Source organism: Lutra lutra, chromosome X, assembly GCF_902655055.1.
Source record: "Lutra lutra chromosome X, mLutLut1.2, whole genome shotgun sequence".
Taxonomy (NCBI): Eukaryota; Metazoa; Chordata; class Mammalia; order Carnivora; family Mustelidae; genus Lutra; species Lutra lutra.
In genome coordinates this window covers 20,575,117-20,596,708 of record NC_062296.1, presented here as the reverse complement: position 1 = coordinate 20,596,708, position 21,592 = coordinate 20,575,117, and the positions used below count along the sequence as shown (strand labels likewise).

Here is a 21,592-nt window from a genome sequence, read left to right as displayed (position 1 = left end):
ACCTCTAAGTATCTCTCCAACTTGACGATTCCAGGATTCTATCCTCTTGAATATCTCCTGGAAAGATCAGAATTCAGGCATAACACAGACAGAGTATAATCAAGTACTGGTCTGTGAGACAGAGACTACAAATAGAAGGTAATTAAAAAGGAAAATGGCCAACTTTGATCATGAGGATTAGATCTTTTTTATGTTGTTTTAGAAAAATGTTGAAAACAAACTAAGCAATCAAATAGAAAATGTGCTAAGTAAAAGTATGGTATGTGTTTATGTTTCTACAAATACTCCTTTTAATGCATCTATTGTAGAACTTTAAAAATAAGTCATCTGGCCGCCTGGGTGGCTCAGTTGGTTAAGCTACTGCCTTCGGCCCAGGTCAGGATCCTTGAGTCCCCGGATTGAGTCCCGCATGGGGCTCCCAGCTCCATGGGGAGTCTGCTTCTCCCTCTGACCTTCTCCCCTCTCATGCTCTCTCTCACTCTCAAATAAATAAAGAAAATCTTTAAAAAAAATAAGTCATCTGAAAATGAAGCTGCTTTTAACAAAGTTTTTGTGGGTGGTCAGTGAGATTAGCTGGTGGTGGCAATGGCTGAGGAGGCAAAAGTGCAGTCTTGTAGAAAAGTTAAGACAGTGATTTGCTCACAGAGAAAGCCTTAATTGTATAAAGTTCAGTGACTTGCATGTGAGGGACAGGACCAGGACACAGCTGGAGACATAAAATTCACATGGAGAATACAGTTCTTCCAAGTAAGAAGAACTCTAAGCTACAGCCCTTTTTGGCTGGAAAGGAGTGCTTTGCTGAGATGTAAACTGAAGGGAATTCGCATTTCAGAAGGCATGTACATGTTTTTATATTATCTATTTTTAGTAAGAAAGTTTCTGAAGGTAACGAGGGTACTATTAAAGTGGAGAGCCGTATAGCATGACAGTTAAGAGCCAAAGCTCTGAAGTCAGACCTAAATTTGAGTCCCAGCCCTGCCAATACTGAGTTACTCTTTTAAGATCTCAGTTTTCTCATCTATCAAAGGGGAAAATAATAGTACCTATCTCATGGAGTAGTTGTCTGCACATGAAGCTCTCGGCACTGTCCTTGGTAAGCATTCCACATCCGGTAATATGTGCGCCGCCTGAAGAAATTTTTTTTTAAGATTTTATTTATTTATTTGACAGACAGAGATCACAAGTAAGCAGAGAGGCAGGCAGAGAGAGAGGGAAGCAGGCTCCCTGCTGAGCAGAGAGCCCAATGCGGGACTCGATTCCAGTACCCTGAGATCATGACCTGAGCCCAAGGCAGAGGCTTAACCCACTGAGCCACCCAGGTGCCCCCTGAAGAAATTTTTTAATGGGAGGAAAACCCCAAGTGTTAACTAAGACGAGAAAAATCTTTTCGGAACAAAGTACTCCAAATATTTATTAATTCAACAATAATTTAGGGTCATTGCCTTGCATTGACCCACTTTTACTTACACTCAACACGCACACTGTGTTATTTCACATTCTCGCGTGGTTATGGAGCCTTCGCGTCTCGCGTGATTATGGAACCTTCGTGTCTCGCGTGATTATGGAGCCTTCGCGTGAGCGGCTTAAAAATCAAATGTAGCCCATTGGGCAACAGAATTACCCAGAGTGCTTTGCAAACATTCCTTCCGGTCCCCAGGTGCTGGAGCCAGAAAGCGGACGTCGGGCTTGCTCGTCATTTTCTGGCTGATTGTGAGGTATGGATTTATTTGGACTCCCCCTTTAGCTTTTCTACTCTTTAGATTCATGATATCTAAGTTTTTATGGTCTCCGTTTCCAATCTGTTTTTTCTTCCCTTGTGTGCTTTTAGTACAGAGCCTGAGTCTGATTCCTCAGCCCCAAATACCTGGCGCCCATTCGCTGCCACGGTTTATTTACTTGATCTTTATTTTCTTTCCGCCTTCGAGCACCTCATTAAATACCGTTCCACTCCTTTCCCTCGTTTTCCTACTTTTAAGTCCTCTGCCCCGCCCCCTCACTTTCCCTCCTTTTTCGTACTTTGCGCGCAGGCGTCCCGCTCCACCCATTCACTACGTTTGCCCCGCCCTTCGCGTCACTCTTAGGTTGGTTGGCGGCTAGCTTCTTAACTCCCGCCCCTTTCCTAGCCCTCGTACGCTCGTGGTGGATGGTGACAAGGTAACCAGGCGACATCTCTGCCCCCGACTGGCGAGTATGTGAGCTGCAGAAGCTGCCAAATTCTCACGCCTTAGCTCTCTCTCCCTACACCTCCCAAAAGGTTGCCGTTTCTGTGTCTTTGCACCCGAAGCCGGCTCGACTTCTCCGTTAAGACCCCTGTCGTTCCCACCTCTCATTTCGCGCCTTCTTTTTTAGGCTTTGAGGAGGTGGTGTTGGAATGCCTGTGCCACCGTTGCCGGGGCGACGACTTGGTTACTTCCGTTGGTCTCAATGCTTCCGGGTTGGCATTGCGGTGGCGTTTCCGACTGTGGGAGCCTCGGCTTCCCAGTCGTCCGATGAGCCTGAGCAGGTGAGGGGGAGCTCCTGGACTTCCAGGCAGGGGAGCGGGGCTGGGCCGCGCCAGGCCGCGCGGGGCCGGGCTGGCCTGGTTCCCGGCCTGGGAGGGGCTTAACGGTCCTTTGATCTCTCTCTCCCCTCAGCTGAGTCCCTTCCCTGTCTTTCACTCTTCTGGCATCGGTGGTTTTACTTCTTCGATTGAACCCTGCTTCCTCGACCCCCTTGGGAGGCCGCCTTCTTCAGGCGCCTCCCTTCTCTCCACGAACTCGCTCTGACAGCCGAGGAACTGGCAAGATCCTGCTACCCAGAGGGTGAATGGGTATCTTTCCTGGAATAATCCTAATTTTTCTAAGGGTGAAGTTTGCAACGGCGGCCGTGATTATAAGCGGAGTAAGCAAACACCTCCATTGTGTTAGTGTGAGGGATGCTGTTTAAGGATGCTCCCCTTCAGTTTCTACCCCCTGCCACTCCTTGAGGTCAAGGCATTGAAGGCATCTATTAAAATGCAGTTCAGCTAACTAATGGGGATGATAGCCATTATCAGCATGAATTAGATTCTCAGACAAGGTAACGGCAGGGACGTTTGTAGTTCTCTGTTGGTGTTTTCTTGTTTTTTCCAGGCTAGGTATGCTTGGAGTTATTTTGAACTCTTGTCTTCATTCTCTACATCATCAAATTCCTTTGTGTTTTCATTTTAGAAGTTTATCTCTAACCTTATTGCCAACAAACATGTTGTCTGCTTTTACTTTGTCTGCTTTACTTCATACCATCCTAAGCAAGTTTCCTTGCCTCTCATTTGTAATCCACTGCTTGCCGCAGCCCTAGTAGCCTAACTAAAATGTGGCATATCCTCATGTCCTGTCCCTCTTCAAAAACTTACAGTATCCCTCTCACCATTTTGGTTTTAAGGTTTTCAGGGTAACGTTTTCCTTACCGTACTTCTTGTCTGATAATTGTTTCAGTCTGTTAAGGGAATTCTCTGTTCCCATTAGGTTCCCCTCTTCCTTCTCAGAGCAAACTATACTGATGCCTGCCTCAAAATGCTGTGCTTTTTCCATATTTGTGTCTCTGTTCATCCTGTTTTCCTCCTCCACCCTCCCTTATCTACACCTATACCTGATTCTACCTGCACTCTGGGAAGGCCCATTTTAATTAAGCCTCACCTCCAGAAGCCTTTCAGATTATTCAGGCGCATGCTGATTGTCTCCTTTTCCATACTCCTGCTCTTGTAGTTTGTACTATATAATTTAGTACTTATTTTTTTCTCTAATGAACTACTTTGATTTCTTCTGCCAGCCTATAAGCTATTGAAAGGCAAGTACTATATTTCGTACAACTTTATCCCCACCCCAATGTCCTTGATTATCCAGGAAAGATAAGTCGAATGATAGATATTGTCCCATGTTAGAACCTATGTTTATTTTTTTAACATGATGTTTATACCCATAGCATGTTGCAGGTTTGGACAATTAGTATGCCTTCAATAAATATTTGCTTCTCTCTCTACTATTACCTCCCAAGCCTGAGAATCTGTAATGCCCACTCTTTTTTAAAGGAGAAGGTGAGAAAAGTACCCAGATTTATCTGACCAGATATTTGGAATAGCATAGTGCTATGTAACTTGTGTTCTAAGACATTCTTCTCACTCTTTAAGCCGTCAGATTTTCCTTAGACTTCAGAACACATGTTTGCATTTTAAAGACATTTTTCATTGGCTGCTTTATGTGATGAATATTTAAAGTAGTATATTTCTGTTTTAAGACAGATGTGACTTCTTTCCTTTTACCCATATCTGGGGATAGCCCCCAGAAGTAAAAAGCATTTTTTAGCATGCTTAGGGTCTTTCACACAAGTAATTCTCTACAAAAAGGCAAGGGAAGAGAATTAGAGAATCTCTGAGGATGAATAAAAACAAGATGTTGTGTACAAAGTATGTAGCATTGCTCAGGTCTAGCAAGTTAACTTTCTAATTTGTCACATAATCTTTTTCATACACACTGCCTACATAGATAAAGGACATTTCACTAGAATCAACCAAGTATTTACCCAATTCTGTGCAAGGCTTATGAAAAGTACTCTGAGACATGGTGTTTGCCTTCAGGGATCTTACCTAGTTAAGAGAGAAAATAACATGGGGCAACTAGAACAGAAACCTCATCCTGTGTACCTGAAATTAAGATATAGAAGGGAGTAAATGAAGGTTCAAAAAACATTGCACAACCGTGGAATAGATGTAACATGGCATGCATGCATATATACGGCCTTATGTAAAAGACTTAGAGGTTTTAGCTGACATTTTAATGATTTTAGTAGTGTAATATGGCCTCCGCAGAAGTGACTGCAATTTTCAGCTGTAGTAAATGACATACAATGTAGGGAATAATGAAAATTATTGTGGATGTTTACACTGAGAAAGGTAAGATGTAGGAGAACATGATAGCTGTCTTGCTGTCTTTAAATACTTGAAGAACCCCAATAGGGAAAAACAATAGTTTAATATTACCTCCCCAAATGGGTGAAAACTAGAGCAAAGCAGACTTTTAGTTCAGTATGAGGAAAGAATGTCTAAAAACAGACCTAATTAAAGCTATAAAGGACTTTTTCGTAACAAGATTCTTTCCTAACATGGAGGAAAGGGTATTTTACTGACAGATGGGGGAGTGGTAGCAGTATTGAATTTGGCCAGTGGTCTCTAGACTTTTGGATTTTATGGACCAATAACATTTAAGTGAAAGTGTGGGGGAGGAGGCACAAATTCAGGTAGGTAGTCTTATTTTGCTAAGAAGAATACTAAAAAATCAACTGCCAACTGCATTTCATACAGGAAAGGTGATTTTAAAAATTCTCCAGGAGGAAGAACATGATTTCCTAATATATAGTCCTTTAAATCAAACACATTTGGCTGAAGAAAAAAGCACTATGTGCTCTTATTTTCTTCATTTCACCTCAATTGTGAAAACTTCATTAAGGAACCACTGGGCTGACTGATCTAAAATTCTGTTCCCTACTATGGTTCTGCCCCCTGCCTTTAACTGATTTATTATTGGTCCCTGAACCCTGGGAACATCCTCCTTATTGAAAGTCTGGGTGGCAGGTAGTAAAGTTCTGGTAGAGGCTTTCTCTGTAATGAGATGAGTGGAAAGAAATTGTAAAAAGAAAGCTTTTAGAGAGAAGCATAGCAGCCATTTGAAATGCTTGACTATTTTGGTAAATCTCTAAATTGTCGGGTTGGGGGAATGCCCTCTCCATTGACTAAGAGAGGGGATATGCCCTGGTCCTTGTTTTTCTGTGCTTACCCTCTTACCATGTGTGTCATGTTTTACTATCAATTGTAATAAAATGTGCTCATAACCGAAAATGTTAATGAAATAATATTTAGTACTTAAGACTCATTTCAGACTGCAGCTGGTATTTGAAGTGCCTAGTCCTACTTTGCTTTTTAGAATTTCTTTCAGCAACTTTCCTCCAAAAAAGCTATCTATTCCAGACTCTATATCAGATGGACTGGCTGATCACACTATGCTTAAAGGAAGTGTCCATAATTATTTTTGTGGCCTCTTACTAAAATATTTGTCTGCATGTTTACTGTCCTCTTTGGGAAGTTGTTCATGTGTGCTTATTTACAGAGCTTTTCTTTTGTGGAAATAAAGCAAACGTTGTCTTTCCTAAAAAGAGACTGTGATTCAATGGTGCTAACCTCAGATTGGGCAGTGGGGGTGGTGGGCAGCAAGTAATATCTGTTAAAATATAAATTTGAGTACTTTCCAAAATGTAGTAATGATAATAGCTAATAGTTGAAATAGAGGGTGCCTGGCTGGCTCAGTTGGAAAACGTGCGACCCTTGATCTTGGAATTGTGGGTTCAAACCCATTTTGGGTGTAGAGATTGCTAAAAAAAAAAATAAGTAAACTTAAAAAAAATAATATTTGCACTGGGTGCCAGGTACTTTTCCAGGTATTTTACATGTATCACTTAATTTTCACAACAACCCTATAAGATAGTGTTTATTATCATCCCCATTTTATGGTTCAGAAAACACAGGCATGGAGTAGTTAAGTGACTTGGTCACAGAGTAAGTAGTAGCGTCAGGATTTGAACCTAGGCAGTCTGACTTCTGAGTCTTTATTCCTGACCATAAAGCACTTGAGGATGTATTTGAAATTCAGTAGCATACATACTGTGAAGTTCTGGAAAAGGAATAATTTAAAAGAAATCTCAGAGTCCATCTTAAAAGAGATTACTTTCAGCTGGACCAGGATTTAGTAGGTGATGCATGGAACAGTAGTAGATCTTAAAGTGTGGAAGCACCAGCATTATTTGGAAATTTGCATATTCTCAGGCCAAACCCAGGGCACTAATCAGAAACTCTGAGGGTGAGGCCCAACATTCTATGTTTTAATTCACCTTCTAGATCATTTTGGTGTACCTTAAATTTGAAAACCACTGATCTAAAGGGCGGAGCTATGGAAAAAAAAATCCAAGAGAGAAATAGCAGAGAGTGGCAGGAAAAACAAAAATGAAAAGATTGAAGATGACAGGTGTAATGGGGGTGGGATGGGGAAGAAGGAAAGGGAGCTGGGAGTAGAAATACATTGTTAAGGAGTCTGAACATCAAAGAAAAACAATATTTGAATGTATGTGCTTTAAAAGGCCAGGGAAAAAGAAATTTACTAGATGGGTGTATGTTAAATGTCAGAAGAGAGACATTCATATTGTTTTCATTCCTCTGGGAACCAGAAGGAAGATGAAAAAGTACTTAGCTTGGGCTTTGAGGGGAGAAATTGTGTATAGCTAGAAGTAGTTAGATGAACTAAAACCCTGACGTTTAGTGGAGAGATGAGAGGGCTAAGAACTTGAGAGGGGAGTCAGCCTTTGCTTTGCACCTATTCAAAGTAACAGAATACCATGAACTGCTTTTATGAGATGCCTCAGCCTATATAGTTTGAACACCAGGTTCCTTCACTTGTAATTCTCTAGTTGAATGTTTAAGTTGGTTGTGCTGGATGGACTGAAAACTCTTCTTTGGGTGGGGACATGATAAAATTAAAGAAACTGGAGAGAATGAAGGGCGCAAGTTGATCTTTGAGGGAATTGCACGCCTACCCATACAGAGTGGCAGTAAAGAACACATTCATGATCATCCAGCACATAAAACAGGATTCCTCATTTTGTTTCATTCCACTTGGTAGGGTTTTTCCTCTACATCTGTTTTATTTGTCAATTTTGTTGGTTTAAATAATGTGATCAGACACTAACAAATGCTCCTCACTCTTGTGCCTTGTTCTGATCTGTGTTTATTTTTAGCACCAGAAAAGTGCCACTGTAAGCCATGAGATGTCTGGTCTGAATTGGAAACCCTTTGTATATGGCGGCCTTGCCTCTATTGTTGCTGAGTTTGGTAAGAATGTGAAAATTGACAAATCTGCTTCTGTGGTATAGATGGTAGCTCATGGTGACAGTTATTTTTGATGAAAACTAGAGAAAAAGTGAAAAGAAGCTTATTATATTTGTTTTAAAAACTATCATCTTTAAGCCATCAAGTAATATTTTCTGAGAAAGTACTACAAATGGTATGGTGAATGAAATTAAGAAAAGTTGAACTTAAGAAGCTCTTTTGATAGTTTAGTGATTTGTTTATTTTCTCTAGACTTCAGTAATATAAAAAGATAAAGGGAGTTAGTTAATACAGGGGTTTCTGCTATATTTTTGTACTAATGGTCTTTCCTTAATGCTAAGTTGTTTATAACTTTCTTAGTAAGTATCCAAAGTTCTTTTTTCAAACCTCCGTTAGATTTTGGAAGAAAATTGACTAATAAAATCAAACTAGATTCTTTGCTATTTGATTTTAATTTTGAAATATCTACAGATTGTGTTTTCTCATTTTAACAATTTTCTCTCTCTTAAACTATTCTTATGTCACTCTAATCCATTAATCTTTGTTGACTTCCTTGACAAATACTGTGTTGGTGCGATATCAAGGTCATCAGTGACCAGAGCTACATAATCACCTTGTTAGTTCTAGACTTCGAAATATTCCCTGGAACATATTTTGTCAACGTAATCACCACTTCTGTATGTTGATTTACTAAAAGAAGTTGGTTAAAGAAATTTCCTAAGCACTGTGCTGGTATTAGTCCCAACTTACCTGGGAACCAAGATGAGTAGACCAAATAAGATTTTGCCATTATCTTTCATAATATTAAGGAACTATTTTTTTCTTGTAAACAAAAAAAAAGAAAAAAAAAGCCATAAAACTTTCTAATAGTATATAAGGGTGCCTGGAACAGCAGTCCCATTTTTCTTACCTTCGTTGTGAAAATTTGGGGAGATTTTATGAAGGAGAAGTAGATGAGATGGTGGGCAGAGGAAGAGACAAATGCCAAATTGTATGTTACAGATGAATAAAACATCATTTAAATTATTTTGTATTTATAGTATATTAGGATCATCTTAAAGCACTTTTTTATATCACAGTTTCAGTTATACTGTGGGTCAGTCCTACTGCCTAGATACAGTACAGTGTATTTTACTTTACCACATACAACTCTTCTGACAGTGGTACTTCTAGCAGAGATACCCCCATTGTATTATAAGGAGGACTTTGTCTTATGTTTTAAAATTGTCATTGACTTAAATTCGGCCAAAATTTTAACTGTGAGTCTTTGGAAAACCTTATAAATCAGTGTGTTCCTTTATAGGAACGTTCCCTGTGGACCTGACCAAAACCCGACTTCAAGTTCAAGGCCAAAGCATTGATGTTCGCTTTAAAGAGATAAAATACCGGGGAATGTTTCATGCCTTGTTCCGCATCTATAAAGAAGAAGGTGTATTGGCTCTGTATTCTGGGTGAGAGTGGATTCTTTCCTTCATGAAGGGAAATACTTTTTAAGAAGCCATTTATTTCAGCTGTCTGATAGTGTGTGCCCTTCATATTCACCATACCAATTTGTAATTCAATATTGACATGCCAGTTTATATTCCACTTGCTTACAGGTCTTGAGCTTTGGATTTTGTGTTCATCTGGCTTTAAGTGATACGTTTTAAAATGGATATCTCATTGCAGCATTGGCTTTCTCCTGTTTTCCTGAGAGTCATCGATAGCCACTGTGAATAGCAGCACCAGTTCACTGTATATATTTCTGTAATATTCTTCCTGAGTTGCCAAATACTCAGTTCTTTTAAAAATTTCCTCTTTAAATAAATACTCTTCTGGCAGTTTAAACATGAAATGCAGAATGAGAGAGAGGGAGACCCATCTATTTGTCAACTTTTAATTAGCTGTAGGTTTGTGGTTTTCTCATGTATCTGCTGCCAGTTTCCTAGGTCACTCCTGCATTCAGGTTACCAGTTTATTGCTCAGAGAATGGACATCAATTTTATTATTAACCTGTGTTAGACTTAGTTTTAAAAGAGAATTTTCTTAGGGAAAAAAATCAAGTAATACATCCTGAAGCTAGTGAATCATGGATCAACTGTTTCACCTTGTTCTTGAATCAGCATGGATGATCACAAGATTATTTTTTTCTAATAGCAAGCAATAATGTCAGAAATAGGCATATTTAGTCATCATTTTAAAAATCAGAACCATCCAAGCTGCTGTCGTCTTTCTATTTATAACTACTAAAGTATAGTTCTGCAATTTGGAAGAATCTCAGAGGAGGTATGAGTGAGAATGTCTTCAGTTTATAAGCAGAACTTAAATAGGGTGAAATCTTGGCTCTGGTACCTCCTTGATAGATTAAAGATGTATCTACAACTGTGAGGAAGTAAGGCTGATTTTTTAAAAAAAAAACCTCCGTGGGCGCCTGGGTAGCTCAGTGGGTTAAAGCTTCTCCCTCCAGCTCAGGTCATGATTTCAGGGTCCTAGGATCGAGGCCCGCACTGGGGCTCTCTGCTATGTGGGAGCCTGTTCCCCCGCCCCACCTGCCCCTCTGCCTACTTGTGATCTCTGTCAAATAAAAAAAAATCTTTTAAAAAACCTCTGTGAGGGGGTTGGGGAGGGGATAGGGTACCTGGATGATGAACATTAAAGAGGACACGTGATGTATTGAGGACTGGTTATTATATAACACTGATGAATCATTGAACTCTACCTCTGAAACTAGTAATATAATGTATATTAATTACTTGAATTTAAATTAAAAAAGAATTTAATAAAAATAAATGATACCATATAACTCCCCCAAAAAATAAATTTAAAAAAATTCTCCATGAGGTGAATAATTGTGTATACTTCTTTTTCTACACTGCTAGATTTGGTTTGCTAATATTTTGTTAAGGATTTTTGCATCCAAATTTCTGAGAGATGCTGGCATATAGTTTTTCTGTTTTTGTATTCTTTTTGTCCGGTTTTGGTATCAGGGTAATACTAACCTCATAAAATGAATTGGGAACAATGAATACTGTTACGCTGAAAAGAAATTAAAAAAAAAATGAATTGGGAAACATTCTCTTTTTTTTCTGGAAGGATTGTGTAAGACTGGTGTTGATTTTTTAAAAAAGATTTTATTTATTTATTTAACAGAGAGATAGCAAGAGAGGGAACACAAGCAGGGAGAGAGAGAGAGGGGGAGAAGCAGGCATCCCGCTGAGCAGGGAGCCTGATGCAGGGCTTGATCCCAGGACCCTGGGATCATGACCTGAGTCAAAGACAGACACTTAATGACTGAGCCACCCAGGAGCCCCTGGTGTTGATTTTTTAAATGCTTGGTAGAATTCCTCAGTGAAATTATCTGGGCCTGGAGGTTTCCTTTTTGGGAACTTTTGAATTATGAATTAAAATGTTTTAATGGTTATGAGACTGTTCAGTTTATTTCATCTTTTTTGATGATTCCCGTATTTTTATCTATTTCATTTTAAGTTTTGGTGGTTTGTAGTTTTTGAGGAATTAGTCCATTTCTTCTGAGTTGTTGGAATTTATGAGCATAAAGTCGTTTATAGCATTACCTTATTATCCTTTTAATGGCTGCAGAATTTATAGTACTGTCTATTTCATACCTGATACTGATTTTTTCAAAAGAGCATTTTGTTTTATTGATATTTCTCTCTTTTTCTGTTTTTAATTTTATTAATTTATGCTCTTTATTATTTCCTCCCCTTCTGCTTGGTTTGGGTTTACTTTGCTCTTCTTTTTCTAATTTCTTGAGTTAGGGACTTAGATTATTGATTTGAGACTCTTCCTCTCTCTCTTTCTCTATTCTTTTCTTCTTTTTCTTTGGTGGGCAGCAAAGCAAAGTTTATTGAGTGATAGTAAAATGATAGCACAAATCTCCTAAAGAGGGAAGGGACCCCAGAGGTTGCCCAAGACTTTCCCTCGTTTCTAATGTAAGCATTTTGTGCCATAAATTTCCCTCTCAGCACTGCTTTGGCTGTATCCTACATATTTTAATAGGTTGAATTTTCATTTTTGTTTAGTTCTATGTATTTTTAAAATTTCCTTTGAGAGTTCTTATGAACCATGGATTGTTTAGAAATGTGTTGTTTAATTTCCAAGTGTTTGAGGATTTTCCTTATTGATTTCTAGTTTAATTCCGTTATGGTCAGAGAACATACTCTATTTGACTTCACTTCTTTTAAATTTGTTGAGGTTTGTTTTATAATCCAAATGTGCTCTCTCGGTGAATGTTCCATGGGTGCTTGAAAAAATGCATATTCTGATGTAGTTGGGTGGAATGAGGTGAGTAATGGAAATGAGTAAACTATCTAGTTATGTATAATCTACAAGTACATGTTGAGTATAATTGATTTTTTCTTACTTTCTTTTTTGGCAGAATTGCCCCTGCCTTACTAAGACAGGCATCATATGGCACCATTAAAATTGGCATTTACCAAAGCTTGAAGAGATTATTTGTAGAACGTTTAGAAGGTCAGTATAGACTCATTCTCTTTTGGGGTAATACTCAGAGGAATTATTGAAATCATGCTTACTGAGAAGCGTGAGTCATGAGATGCCTGAGAGTGGGTGGCAGTTATTGTAAGGACAAAGCAAGCTCTAATTGATTTGGGATTAATCCTTGCAGAGGTGATAGATGGGTTAGAGAAACCTGCTCTTTAAGTTTTTCCCTTTTCCTATCAAAGAAAAAAAAAAGTCTTCTGCTCATCACAGAGGGAACATGGGTAAGTTTGTCCAGAAAATTAATGCTGTCCTCATCAACAAAAGAACTTTAGCTATAAGCAATTCTCTAGCTGCCCATTTTGATAAGCTATATTAGATGGAGGAATTTTAGACTATTCTAGATTCTGTTGTACCTGCGGCCACCTTACCCACATTCAGCATTATCATATGTCTCTAAATGGGCTGCTGCAGCTTTTCCAGCTTGATACCATACTAAATGGTATTTTACCCCAGGCCTAGGGCTTTTGCATAGTTGAGGATAGCTGGAGAGACTTTTGATTAGTAATGTCCTTTGAATTACTGTATTGTCCTAAATTGACTTTTTCTGGAGCCTCTTTGAGGATTCTGAAGGGTTCGCTTCCTAAAATAATTTCCTTTCACAGATGCTTCACTTGGGTTTACCTAGTTTCTATTTGTAGGCTCTTCATGGTAAGGAGGCATGGTGAAGATAGAATTTTCATTTTAGAACATTATGCTCTGTGGTTTCTTTTTTTTCCCCTTTTGGCTGAGCAGATTTAGTTTCAAATGACTGGTTTTTCATATATGTCTACAGAATCTTCTTTAAATAAATAGAAGCTAGTAGATATCAAAGCCAGTCAAAATTAATATTTAGGTAATTTTTTTCTGTTAACACATAAGTTTTTATTTTTAACATTTGTTTCCTAAGTCTTTAGAGTTGATGAGTCTCCAGAAAAAGACAAAAGAATTTTCTTTAGGTATTTGAAATGATTGAAGAAGAAATACTACATTCCGAATTTATGTGGGTTACTGGCAGTTGCTGTATATAGAATAATAGGACATGTTCCAGTGTCTTTTAGAAACACTTTTTAAAAAAGTAATGACTTATGTTTCAGTACTGATTTGGGATCTAGAATTTTTTTAAGATTTTATTTATTTATTTCACAGAGAGCACAAGCAGGGGGAGCAAGGGAGGGAGAAGCAGGCTCCCTGCTGAGCAGAGAGCCTGATGTGGGGCTTGATCCCCAGACCCTGAGATCATGACCTGAGCTGAAGGCGGATGCTTAACTGACTGAGCTACCCAGGCACCCTTTGATCTAGAAATATTTGAGTTTCTTTAGCTTCGTTAGCTTTGTGGTTCATTTCTTAGTCATTTGTCTGCTTGGGGTTCCTTTCCTCTGATATATGAGTATTCTGTTCTTCAAAACTGGTACTTGGTACAAACAAACTTTTTTTCCTTTTTACAGATGAAACTCTTCTAATTAATATGATCTGTGGAGTAGTGTCAGGAGTGATATCTTCCACTATAGCCAATCCCACTGATGTACTAAAGGTAAGAAAGGGCTGGTAGCATTAGATGTATACCAAGTGTTATGGAAAGAGCATGAACTTTGAGTCAGATTTGGGTTTAGGGCTCCACTCTGTCACTGCTGTAAAACCTTGGGCAAATAACTGCTTTAAGCCTTGGTTTCCTCATTTGTAAGTACTTACCCACTGCATAAGGTTTAGGATTAGAGATAATATATGTAAACTGCCTATCATACTTGGTAGATAGTAGGTGCTCAGTAAATAGTAGTCAATTCATTATGATATGCATTAATCCGTTGGTCTTTAGAGTATGTAAACCCTTATAAGATTGTTTCCAAGGGCGATGCAATTTTAAGGCAATCAGTTTCCAGATCCCTTACTTCCATTTGTCTTCTTCGAAAATTGATAAGAGAATTTTTGTTTTTAATAGTTCTTTCTCCACTTTACAAAAGAAAGCCATATTCTCCACCCACTTCAAATCTTAGTATGGTATATTGAGCTGAGGTGTAATCTGGGGTACCAGACAAAGGGATAAATCAAAATATAGCTTTTGGAGGAGCCTCCTTTAATGGCTAATTGAGGTACCTTAGTCTGTAATGCATATGTCTTTTCTTGTCTTACCTATATTTCCATTAAGGGTGAGATTTGGCTTTAAAATGGTATATTTTGGTCTGTGCTGGGATTATTTTGAATTCAGAACTAGAATAGCATAGGTTAATGGTGTTGATTTTTAAAAATATAATTCAATTTCTTTCAGATTTTTTCTTTTATGATGATGATGATGATGATGTTGTTATTTTAGTCACCATACAGTCCGTCATTAGTTTTTGATGTAGTGTTCCAAGATTTGTTGTTTACATATAGCACCCAATGCTCCATGCAATATGTGACCTCCTTTCAGATTTTATCAAAACACAAGATGAAACATTTAATAATATTAGCATTCATTTTATCTCGTGGTACACATTTTCTACATAGTTAATAACTTACTTAAATTTATGATTAATTAAAAGCACTAAATATATGATTATAATGTCTGAGAGGATCCTGAGTTTTTGACATTTATTTTAGCGGGCATGTGAGAAAAGAGGACATGTGCTGTATTTATTCGAAACCATAGGTGACTAGGTTAGTGAAAGAGAGATCTATTGCAATTCAGAGAATTTTAAGAACCGAGAAAGTGACTTGAAACACAGCACACATGAAAGAAACCAGTGATGGTTGATGGGGAAAAGATATGAAATGATCTTTCTGGGTTAAACTGAGAGTAATGTAGCTACAGAATTTTTATATCACTTTAGATGTACAGAGCAAGTATTTATGAAGAGAACTGATTGTATCCTAAAAGTCCACAACATTTGCAATATAATTACACTTGACCTTTTCAAGAATAATACTTAACTCCCTAAAGCTTCTTTTCTTCTATCTGGATCCTCAATTTAATCACCTAAATGATTTGCTTTAATTTCCTGTCCCTCAGACCTGCCTGGTATGATTATTACCATTGACCAATGCTATAATCTCCTTTTTCCTTTCTTATACCTTGGTAGGGCTGAGGGTGCTGGGGATGGAGAGAATCCAAACTTAGATGGTGATAGTACCAATATAGGATCTATAATCACAGTTGAGCTGTTCAGTCCTCTCACATATCCCTGGACAACTCTTTCTCTGATATATTATGTGTCACTTCCTTGCCTTTGTTTATGTAGCTCTCTTTCTGACTGTAATGTCTTTTCCCCCTTTGTGAATTTATCCTTCAAATCTGCTCAGGAACAGGGACAGGACTAGGATGAGACAAGTGAGGTATTCCCCTTGGATGCAAAATGGAAGGGGACACAAAAAACTCAGTAATTAAGAGAAATAACATTTTTATGCAATATTTTTAAAAAACTAAAGTGAATGCAAACTACTCATGATGAATAAAATACCAATATTTTGTATAATTCATCTCACCTCACCTGAATCTCACCCTTTTGGATCCTATCTTTAGTTAACTACAGTTTAATATTTGGTTCATTGTGGGTTTTGTGCATAAATTTCATGTTTTGAAATATTGTATTATTATTTATCTGGATTACTGAGGTTTTTTGAGTGCCCCTCCTACGTTTGTGCCAGAGGAAAGTGCCCCACCTTACCGTAGTCCCAGTCCTGCTCAGGAATCACCTCCTTCACTAAGTCTCCTACTTAGGATATTTGTAGTTTCCATTTTAATTGAGTTTAGGTTTTTATTTCAAAACTCTTAGTAGCAATTGACTTTCCACATAAAAACATGCTGTTTCATGATTTCCCAAAGACATTTTTTGAAACCTAGAGTTGCACATCATGAAAATCAGGCCCACGTTTGGGCCACTAGTATTTAGTGACTTACTACTATGATTTTATGTGTGCAGTCAGTTGGAAATTGTACCAGATCTTTCAGGGCTTTTTAATGTTAGCTTTATTTTCTTTCACCTCTCAAAGGCTACTTTGCGGACTACAGTGATCATGCTTTTTACAAATAGAATTCAATTTAAAGTCTTGTAAGCATGAAATTATATCTTAAAACTTTTTTGCTATTAATAATTACATAAAGAATGTGTGTTCAATGTAGAAAAAAGTGGAAGGCAGGAGAAAAACACAAAAGAAGAAAATGTCCACTTGTCTTGTTACTCAGACTTAAACCACTGTCTGCATTTGGGTGTGTATATGTTCATCCAGTCTCTTTGCTGTGCATATTTTTAAGTTTACATCATATTTTTTTAAAGATTTTATTTTTTTTAAAAGATTTTATTTATTTGAGAGAGAGAGAGCCCAAGCAGGGGAACAGCATAGGGAGAAGGAGAAATAGGATCCCTGTTGGGGCTTTATCTCAGGACCCTAGGATCATGACCTGAGCCAAAGGCAGAGGCCTAACTGACTGAGCGGCCCAGGTGTCCCGAAAGATTTTATTTTTAAGTAATCTCTACACCCAATATGGGGCTGAACTCACAACCCTGAGATAAAGAGTTGCATGCTTAGAGTACCTGGGTGGCTCAGTCGTTTAAGCATTCAACTCTTGATTTATGCTCAGGTCATGATCTCAGGGTGGTGGGATGGAGCCCCATGTCAGGCTCTGTGCTCAGCAGGAAGGCTGCTTGAAATTCTTGCACTCTCTCTGTCTCCACCTACCCCTGCTAATGCACATAGGCAATTCTCTCTCAAATAAATAAATCTTTAAAAAAATGTATAAAAAAAGTCTCATGCTCTACCAACTGAGTCAGTGAAGCATCCCATCAGTTTACATGTTTTTTTTTTTTTAAAGATTTTATTTATTTATTTGACAGAGATCACAAGTAGACAGAGAGGTAGGCAGAGAGAGAGAGGGAAGCAGGCTCCCTGCTGAGCAGAGAGCCCGATGCGGGACTCGATCCCAGGACCCTGAGATCATGACCTGAGCCGAAGGCAGCGGCTCAACCCACTGAGCCACCCAGGCGCCCAGTTTACATGTTTTTAATAAAAATGACATATCAGGGCGCCTGGGTGGCTCAGTGGGTTAAGCCGCTGCCTTCGGCTCAGGTCATGATCTCAGGGTCCTGGGATCGAGTCCCGCATCGGGCTCTCTGCTCAGCAGGGAGCCTGCTTCCCTCTCTCTCTCTCTGCCTGCCTCTCTGTCTACTTGTGATCTCTCTCTGTCAAATAAATAAAAAAATAAAAAAAAATGACATATCATGCATACTGCTCTGCAACACGCTTTTTCTATTTAGCAGTTAATTATTGACATTTCCCAATATGAACAGATATTCTACAATAAAATTTTATGGCTGCATTTTATTCCCTTAAATGGACATATCATAATTTATGCAACCAGTCCTTTGTTTTTCTTTTAGACATGCAGATTGTTTCTAGTTTTTTACTAAACTATTATCGTTTTATTTTATTTTTTTATATATTTTTTAAAATTTAATTTATTTATTTGATAGACAGAGATCACAAGTAGGCAGAGAGGCAGGCAGAGAGAGAGGAAGGGAAGCAGGCTCTCTGCTGAGCAGAGAGCTCGATGTGGGGTTCGATCCCAGGACCCTGGGATCATGATGTGAGCAGAAGGCAGAGGCTTTAACCCACTGAGCCACCCAGGCGCGCCATAAACTATTATCATTTTAAATGAATTATTTTCTGCCCACATTGAGTACTTGTTCGTTCTTTCCCACAAATTTTCTTTCAACTCCAGAATTGATGGACTTAGTATAAGGAATGTGAGGCTGATGAAAATAATTTTTATAAAATATATTTTGACACAAATTACATTTTTAAAATATATAGTTTGTCATTAGTTTCATCATAATAGCAGGGTAATATTTCTGATAATTCCCAAATTCTGTTTTCTTTATTTTAAATGAGTGTAACATCTCATTTTGGTCTCTGTTAAAACAGAGAATAAGAATCTTCTTATTTTAGATTCGAATGCAAGCTCAGGGGAGCTTGTTCCAAGGCAGCATGATTGGCAGCTTCATCGATATATACCAACAAGAAGGTACCAGGGGTCTGTGGAGGGTGAGTACTCTTTTCCTGGTATTGTTTTATGCTCATTTCCTATACTTTGCAAAGAATACTTCTTATGTAAAGCAATAAAATTATGAATTGTCATCTTACACTGTTTAAGATTCTTGGTAACCCAGAAGATAAGGTAGGAAACCTCTTATCACCAATGAAAGGACCAAAACTTACCAGTTGTCTTTATTTTTGCTTAATGTTTGGGGGTTGTGTGAGAGAAGGTTATTATATTATTTGAGGTAGTCCTTTGGTTTATTCAAATTCACAGTGAATTTAGTTCTTCACTATATATTTTGCTAGTTTTGTACTAACACAGCAGTATATGTTTATGATAGTCTCTGCTTACCCAAAACGACTTTTTTTAACCTTATAAAATAAAAATTGTACTGTAAAACTTTCAGGTCTATAAAAGAGAAAAAAAATCCAGTAGTCTTACTAGCTAGAGATAATTACTATTAGCATTTTGTCATATTATCTTCCAGTCTTTTATCTCTACTCCTTTTTTATTGTTGTTCCTATAGCTTTTTATCTTATTTTAATCACCTAGTATTGTAATACTAAGTAAGACTCCTAGTAGAATATGCAGAGGGAAGTAGAATGGGAAATCCATTAATAGGCTATTAAAGAAGAAAGCTTTGTTTTTTTTTCTTCCTTTATATTTTCCCTCAACTTCCTATAAAAATTTTCAGATATAGAAGAATTGAAAGAACAGAACATACCCAGATTGAATGACTGTTACAGTCTGACTATATTTGCTTTATCTGTGTGTATGTGTATACACAGTAAACACACACATTTGTGTGTTTTGGGGGGGAATTTGCTAAACTATTTGAAAGGAAGTTTCCCACATCATGGTACTCTACTAAATAGTTCATTATGCATCTCCTAAGAATGAGGACATTTTCCTACATAGCAATACATAATAACAATATCATTGTCACACCTAAGAAAATTAACAAGTCCCTAATACCTAACCCCCAGTTTATATTCAATTTTCCCTTATTGATGATACCAGGCCAAGTTTCTTTACAGAATATTTCCCTTGTATTTCCTGCAAACTGGAAGTTAGGTCTGTTGGCTTGATTAGTTTCATGTTAAACATTTTGCTAAGAAAACTTCATAGGTGACACTCTATATTTCATATTTCATCACAGCAAGAAGCACATGTTAGGTTGTCCCACAATTAATCATGCTGAATTTGATTACTTGGTAAGATAATGTCCACCAGATCTTACCACCATAAAAGATAAGTTTTTCCTTTTGTAATTAGTGGATTAATCTGTATGATGACATTCTAGCAACATGCATATATCCTATTATTTAATAACGTTTCACCTAATGCTCTTAGCATCCATTAATGGTCCGTGAGGTTTCTTTTTGATAACAGGGTGCACGTTTTTGATTAGTCTAATTTAAAAAACCAGAAAATGGACCTAACTAGAAATTTTTCATAAACTAATGCTAAGGGAAAGACAAACAACAATAAATACAACAGGGAGATTTTGTCAGGGGAATATAGCTACTTTGTTTTTAATTAAAAATCTTAATTGTGGTAAAATACATGTAACATAAAACTTACCATCTTAACCATTTTTAAGTATACTGCTCAGCAGTGTTGGTCAGCCAGTCTCCGGAACTCTTTTCATCTTGTAAAATGTGAACTCCCTACCCATTAAACAACTACTCCCCCTTTCCCCCTACCCCTAGCGACCATCCTTCTATCTGTCTTTATGAATTTGGCTTTTCTGGGTACCTCATGTAAGTGGAATCATATAATATTTGTGGTTTTGTTACTAACTTATTTTACTTAGTGTAATGTTCTCCAGCTTCATTCTTGTCACATGTATCAGAATATCCTTCCTTTTTTAAGGCTGAATAATCTTCCATTGTATGTATATGCCACATTTTATTTATCCATTCGTCTGTTAATGGGCAGGTTGGTTGTTTCTGTATTGTGGCTCCTGTGAATTATGCTACTCTGAATGTGGGTATGCAAATATCTCTTCAAGACTCTGATTTCAGTTCTTTTGTGTATATGCCCAGAAGTGGGATTGCTGGATCATATGGTAATTCCGGTGTTTAATATTTTGAGGAATGGAGCATAGCTACTTTTATGATCTAGGCTGCTTACCTCATCCAGGCACATAAGATAAAGAAGTGAAGTACATTGTATTATGTGTTCTTTTGACACAGACACATAGTATTTGCATATTAAAATACAGGAATATTTTTTTCATTTCAACAAGGAAATAGGTTTGCCAAACACATGGTCTTCTTTATTAGTGTTTTATTTTTCTCTTTTGATTTTCACATGGGTAGGTACTGGAAACATTTTATTTTCTAACTCCATTGTAAGAAATAATAGCACAAAAATAGAACCACCACAAAAATATGACCAAGCAATTGCACTACTGGGTATTTACCCCAAAGATACAGATGTAGTGAAAAGAAGGGCCACATGTTGGGGTGCCTGGGTGGCTCAGTGGGTTAAAGCCTCTGCCTTTGGCTCAGGTCATGATCCCAGGGTCTTGGGATGGAGCCCCACATCGGGCTCTCTGCTCAGCAGGGAGCCTGCTTCCTCCTTTCTCTCTGCCTGCCTCTCTGCCTACTTGTGATCTCTGTCTACCAAATAAATAAAATCTTTGGAAAAAAAAGAAGGGCCACATGTACCCCAATGTTCATGGCAGCAGTGTCCACAATAGCCAAGATGTGGAAGGAGCCGAGATGCTCTTCAACAGATGAATGGATAAAGAAGATGTGGTCCATATATACAATGGAATATTATTCAGCCATCAGGAAGGATGAATACCCACCATTTGTATTGACATGGATGGAACTGGAGGAGATTATGCTGAGTGAAATAAGTTAAGCAGAGAAAGACAGTTATATGGTTTCACTTATATGTGGAACATAAGAGCATGGAGGACATTAGAAGAAGGAAGTGAAAAATGAAGGGAGGGAATCAGAGGGGAAGACAAACCATGAGAGACTATGAACTACAGGAAACAAACAGGGTTTCAGAGGAGAGGGAGGTGGTGGGATGGGTGAGCCCAGTGATGGGTATTAAGGAGGGCACATGTTGCATGGGGCACTGGGCACAAACAGTGAATCAAAAACTAATGATGTACTGCATGGTGACTAACATAACATAAAAAAAAAGAAATAACAGCACAAATGCAGTAACGAAGTGTAACTGGCACTTATATCAGAGTT

At 37.9% G+C, this 21,592-nt stretch overlaps 1 protein-coding gene across 3 annotated transcripts in view; it reads left to right on the top strand.

Moving 5' to 3' along the window:
• The first annotated feature begins 1,647 nt into the window (after nt 1-1,647).
• Nucleotides 1,648-21,592, top strand: part of SLC25A14 (solute carrier family 25 member 14) — a 32,488-nt gene continuing 12,543 nt past the window's right edge. Inside the window, exons 1-7 of one of the 3 annotated variants that reach the window (XM_047716589.1) lie at nt 1,648-1,715; nt 2,350-2,503; nt 7,795-7,888; nt 9,189-9,336; nt 12,261-12,355; nt 13,810-13,895; nt 18,284-18,379. In XM_047716589.1, the coding sequence (XP_047572545.1) occupies nt 2,372-2,503; nt 7,795-7,888; nt 9,189-9,336; nt 12,261-12,355; nt 13,810-13,895; nt 18,284-18,379 (651 nt within the window). In that variant the 5' untranslated portion in view covers nt 1,648-1,715; nt 2,350-2,371. Of the gene's footprint in view, nt 1,716-2,162; nt 2,255-2,349; nt 2,504-2,633; nt 2,881-7,794; nt 7,889-9,188; nt 9,337-12,260; nt 12,356-13,809; nt 13,896-18,283; nt 18,380-21,592 lie in introns of those variants that run through there. The other 2 variants (XM_047716588.1, XM_047716590.1) reach the window with 2 other exon arrangements.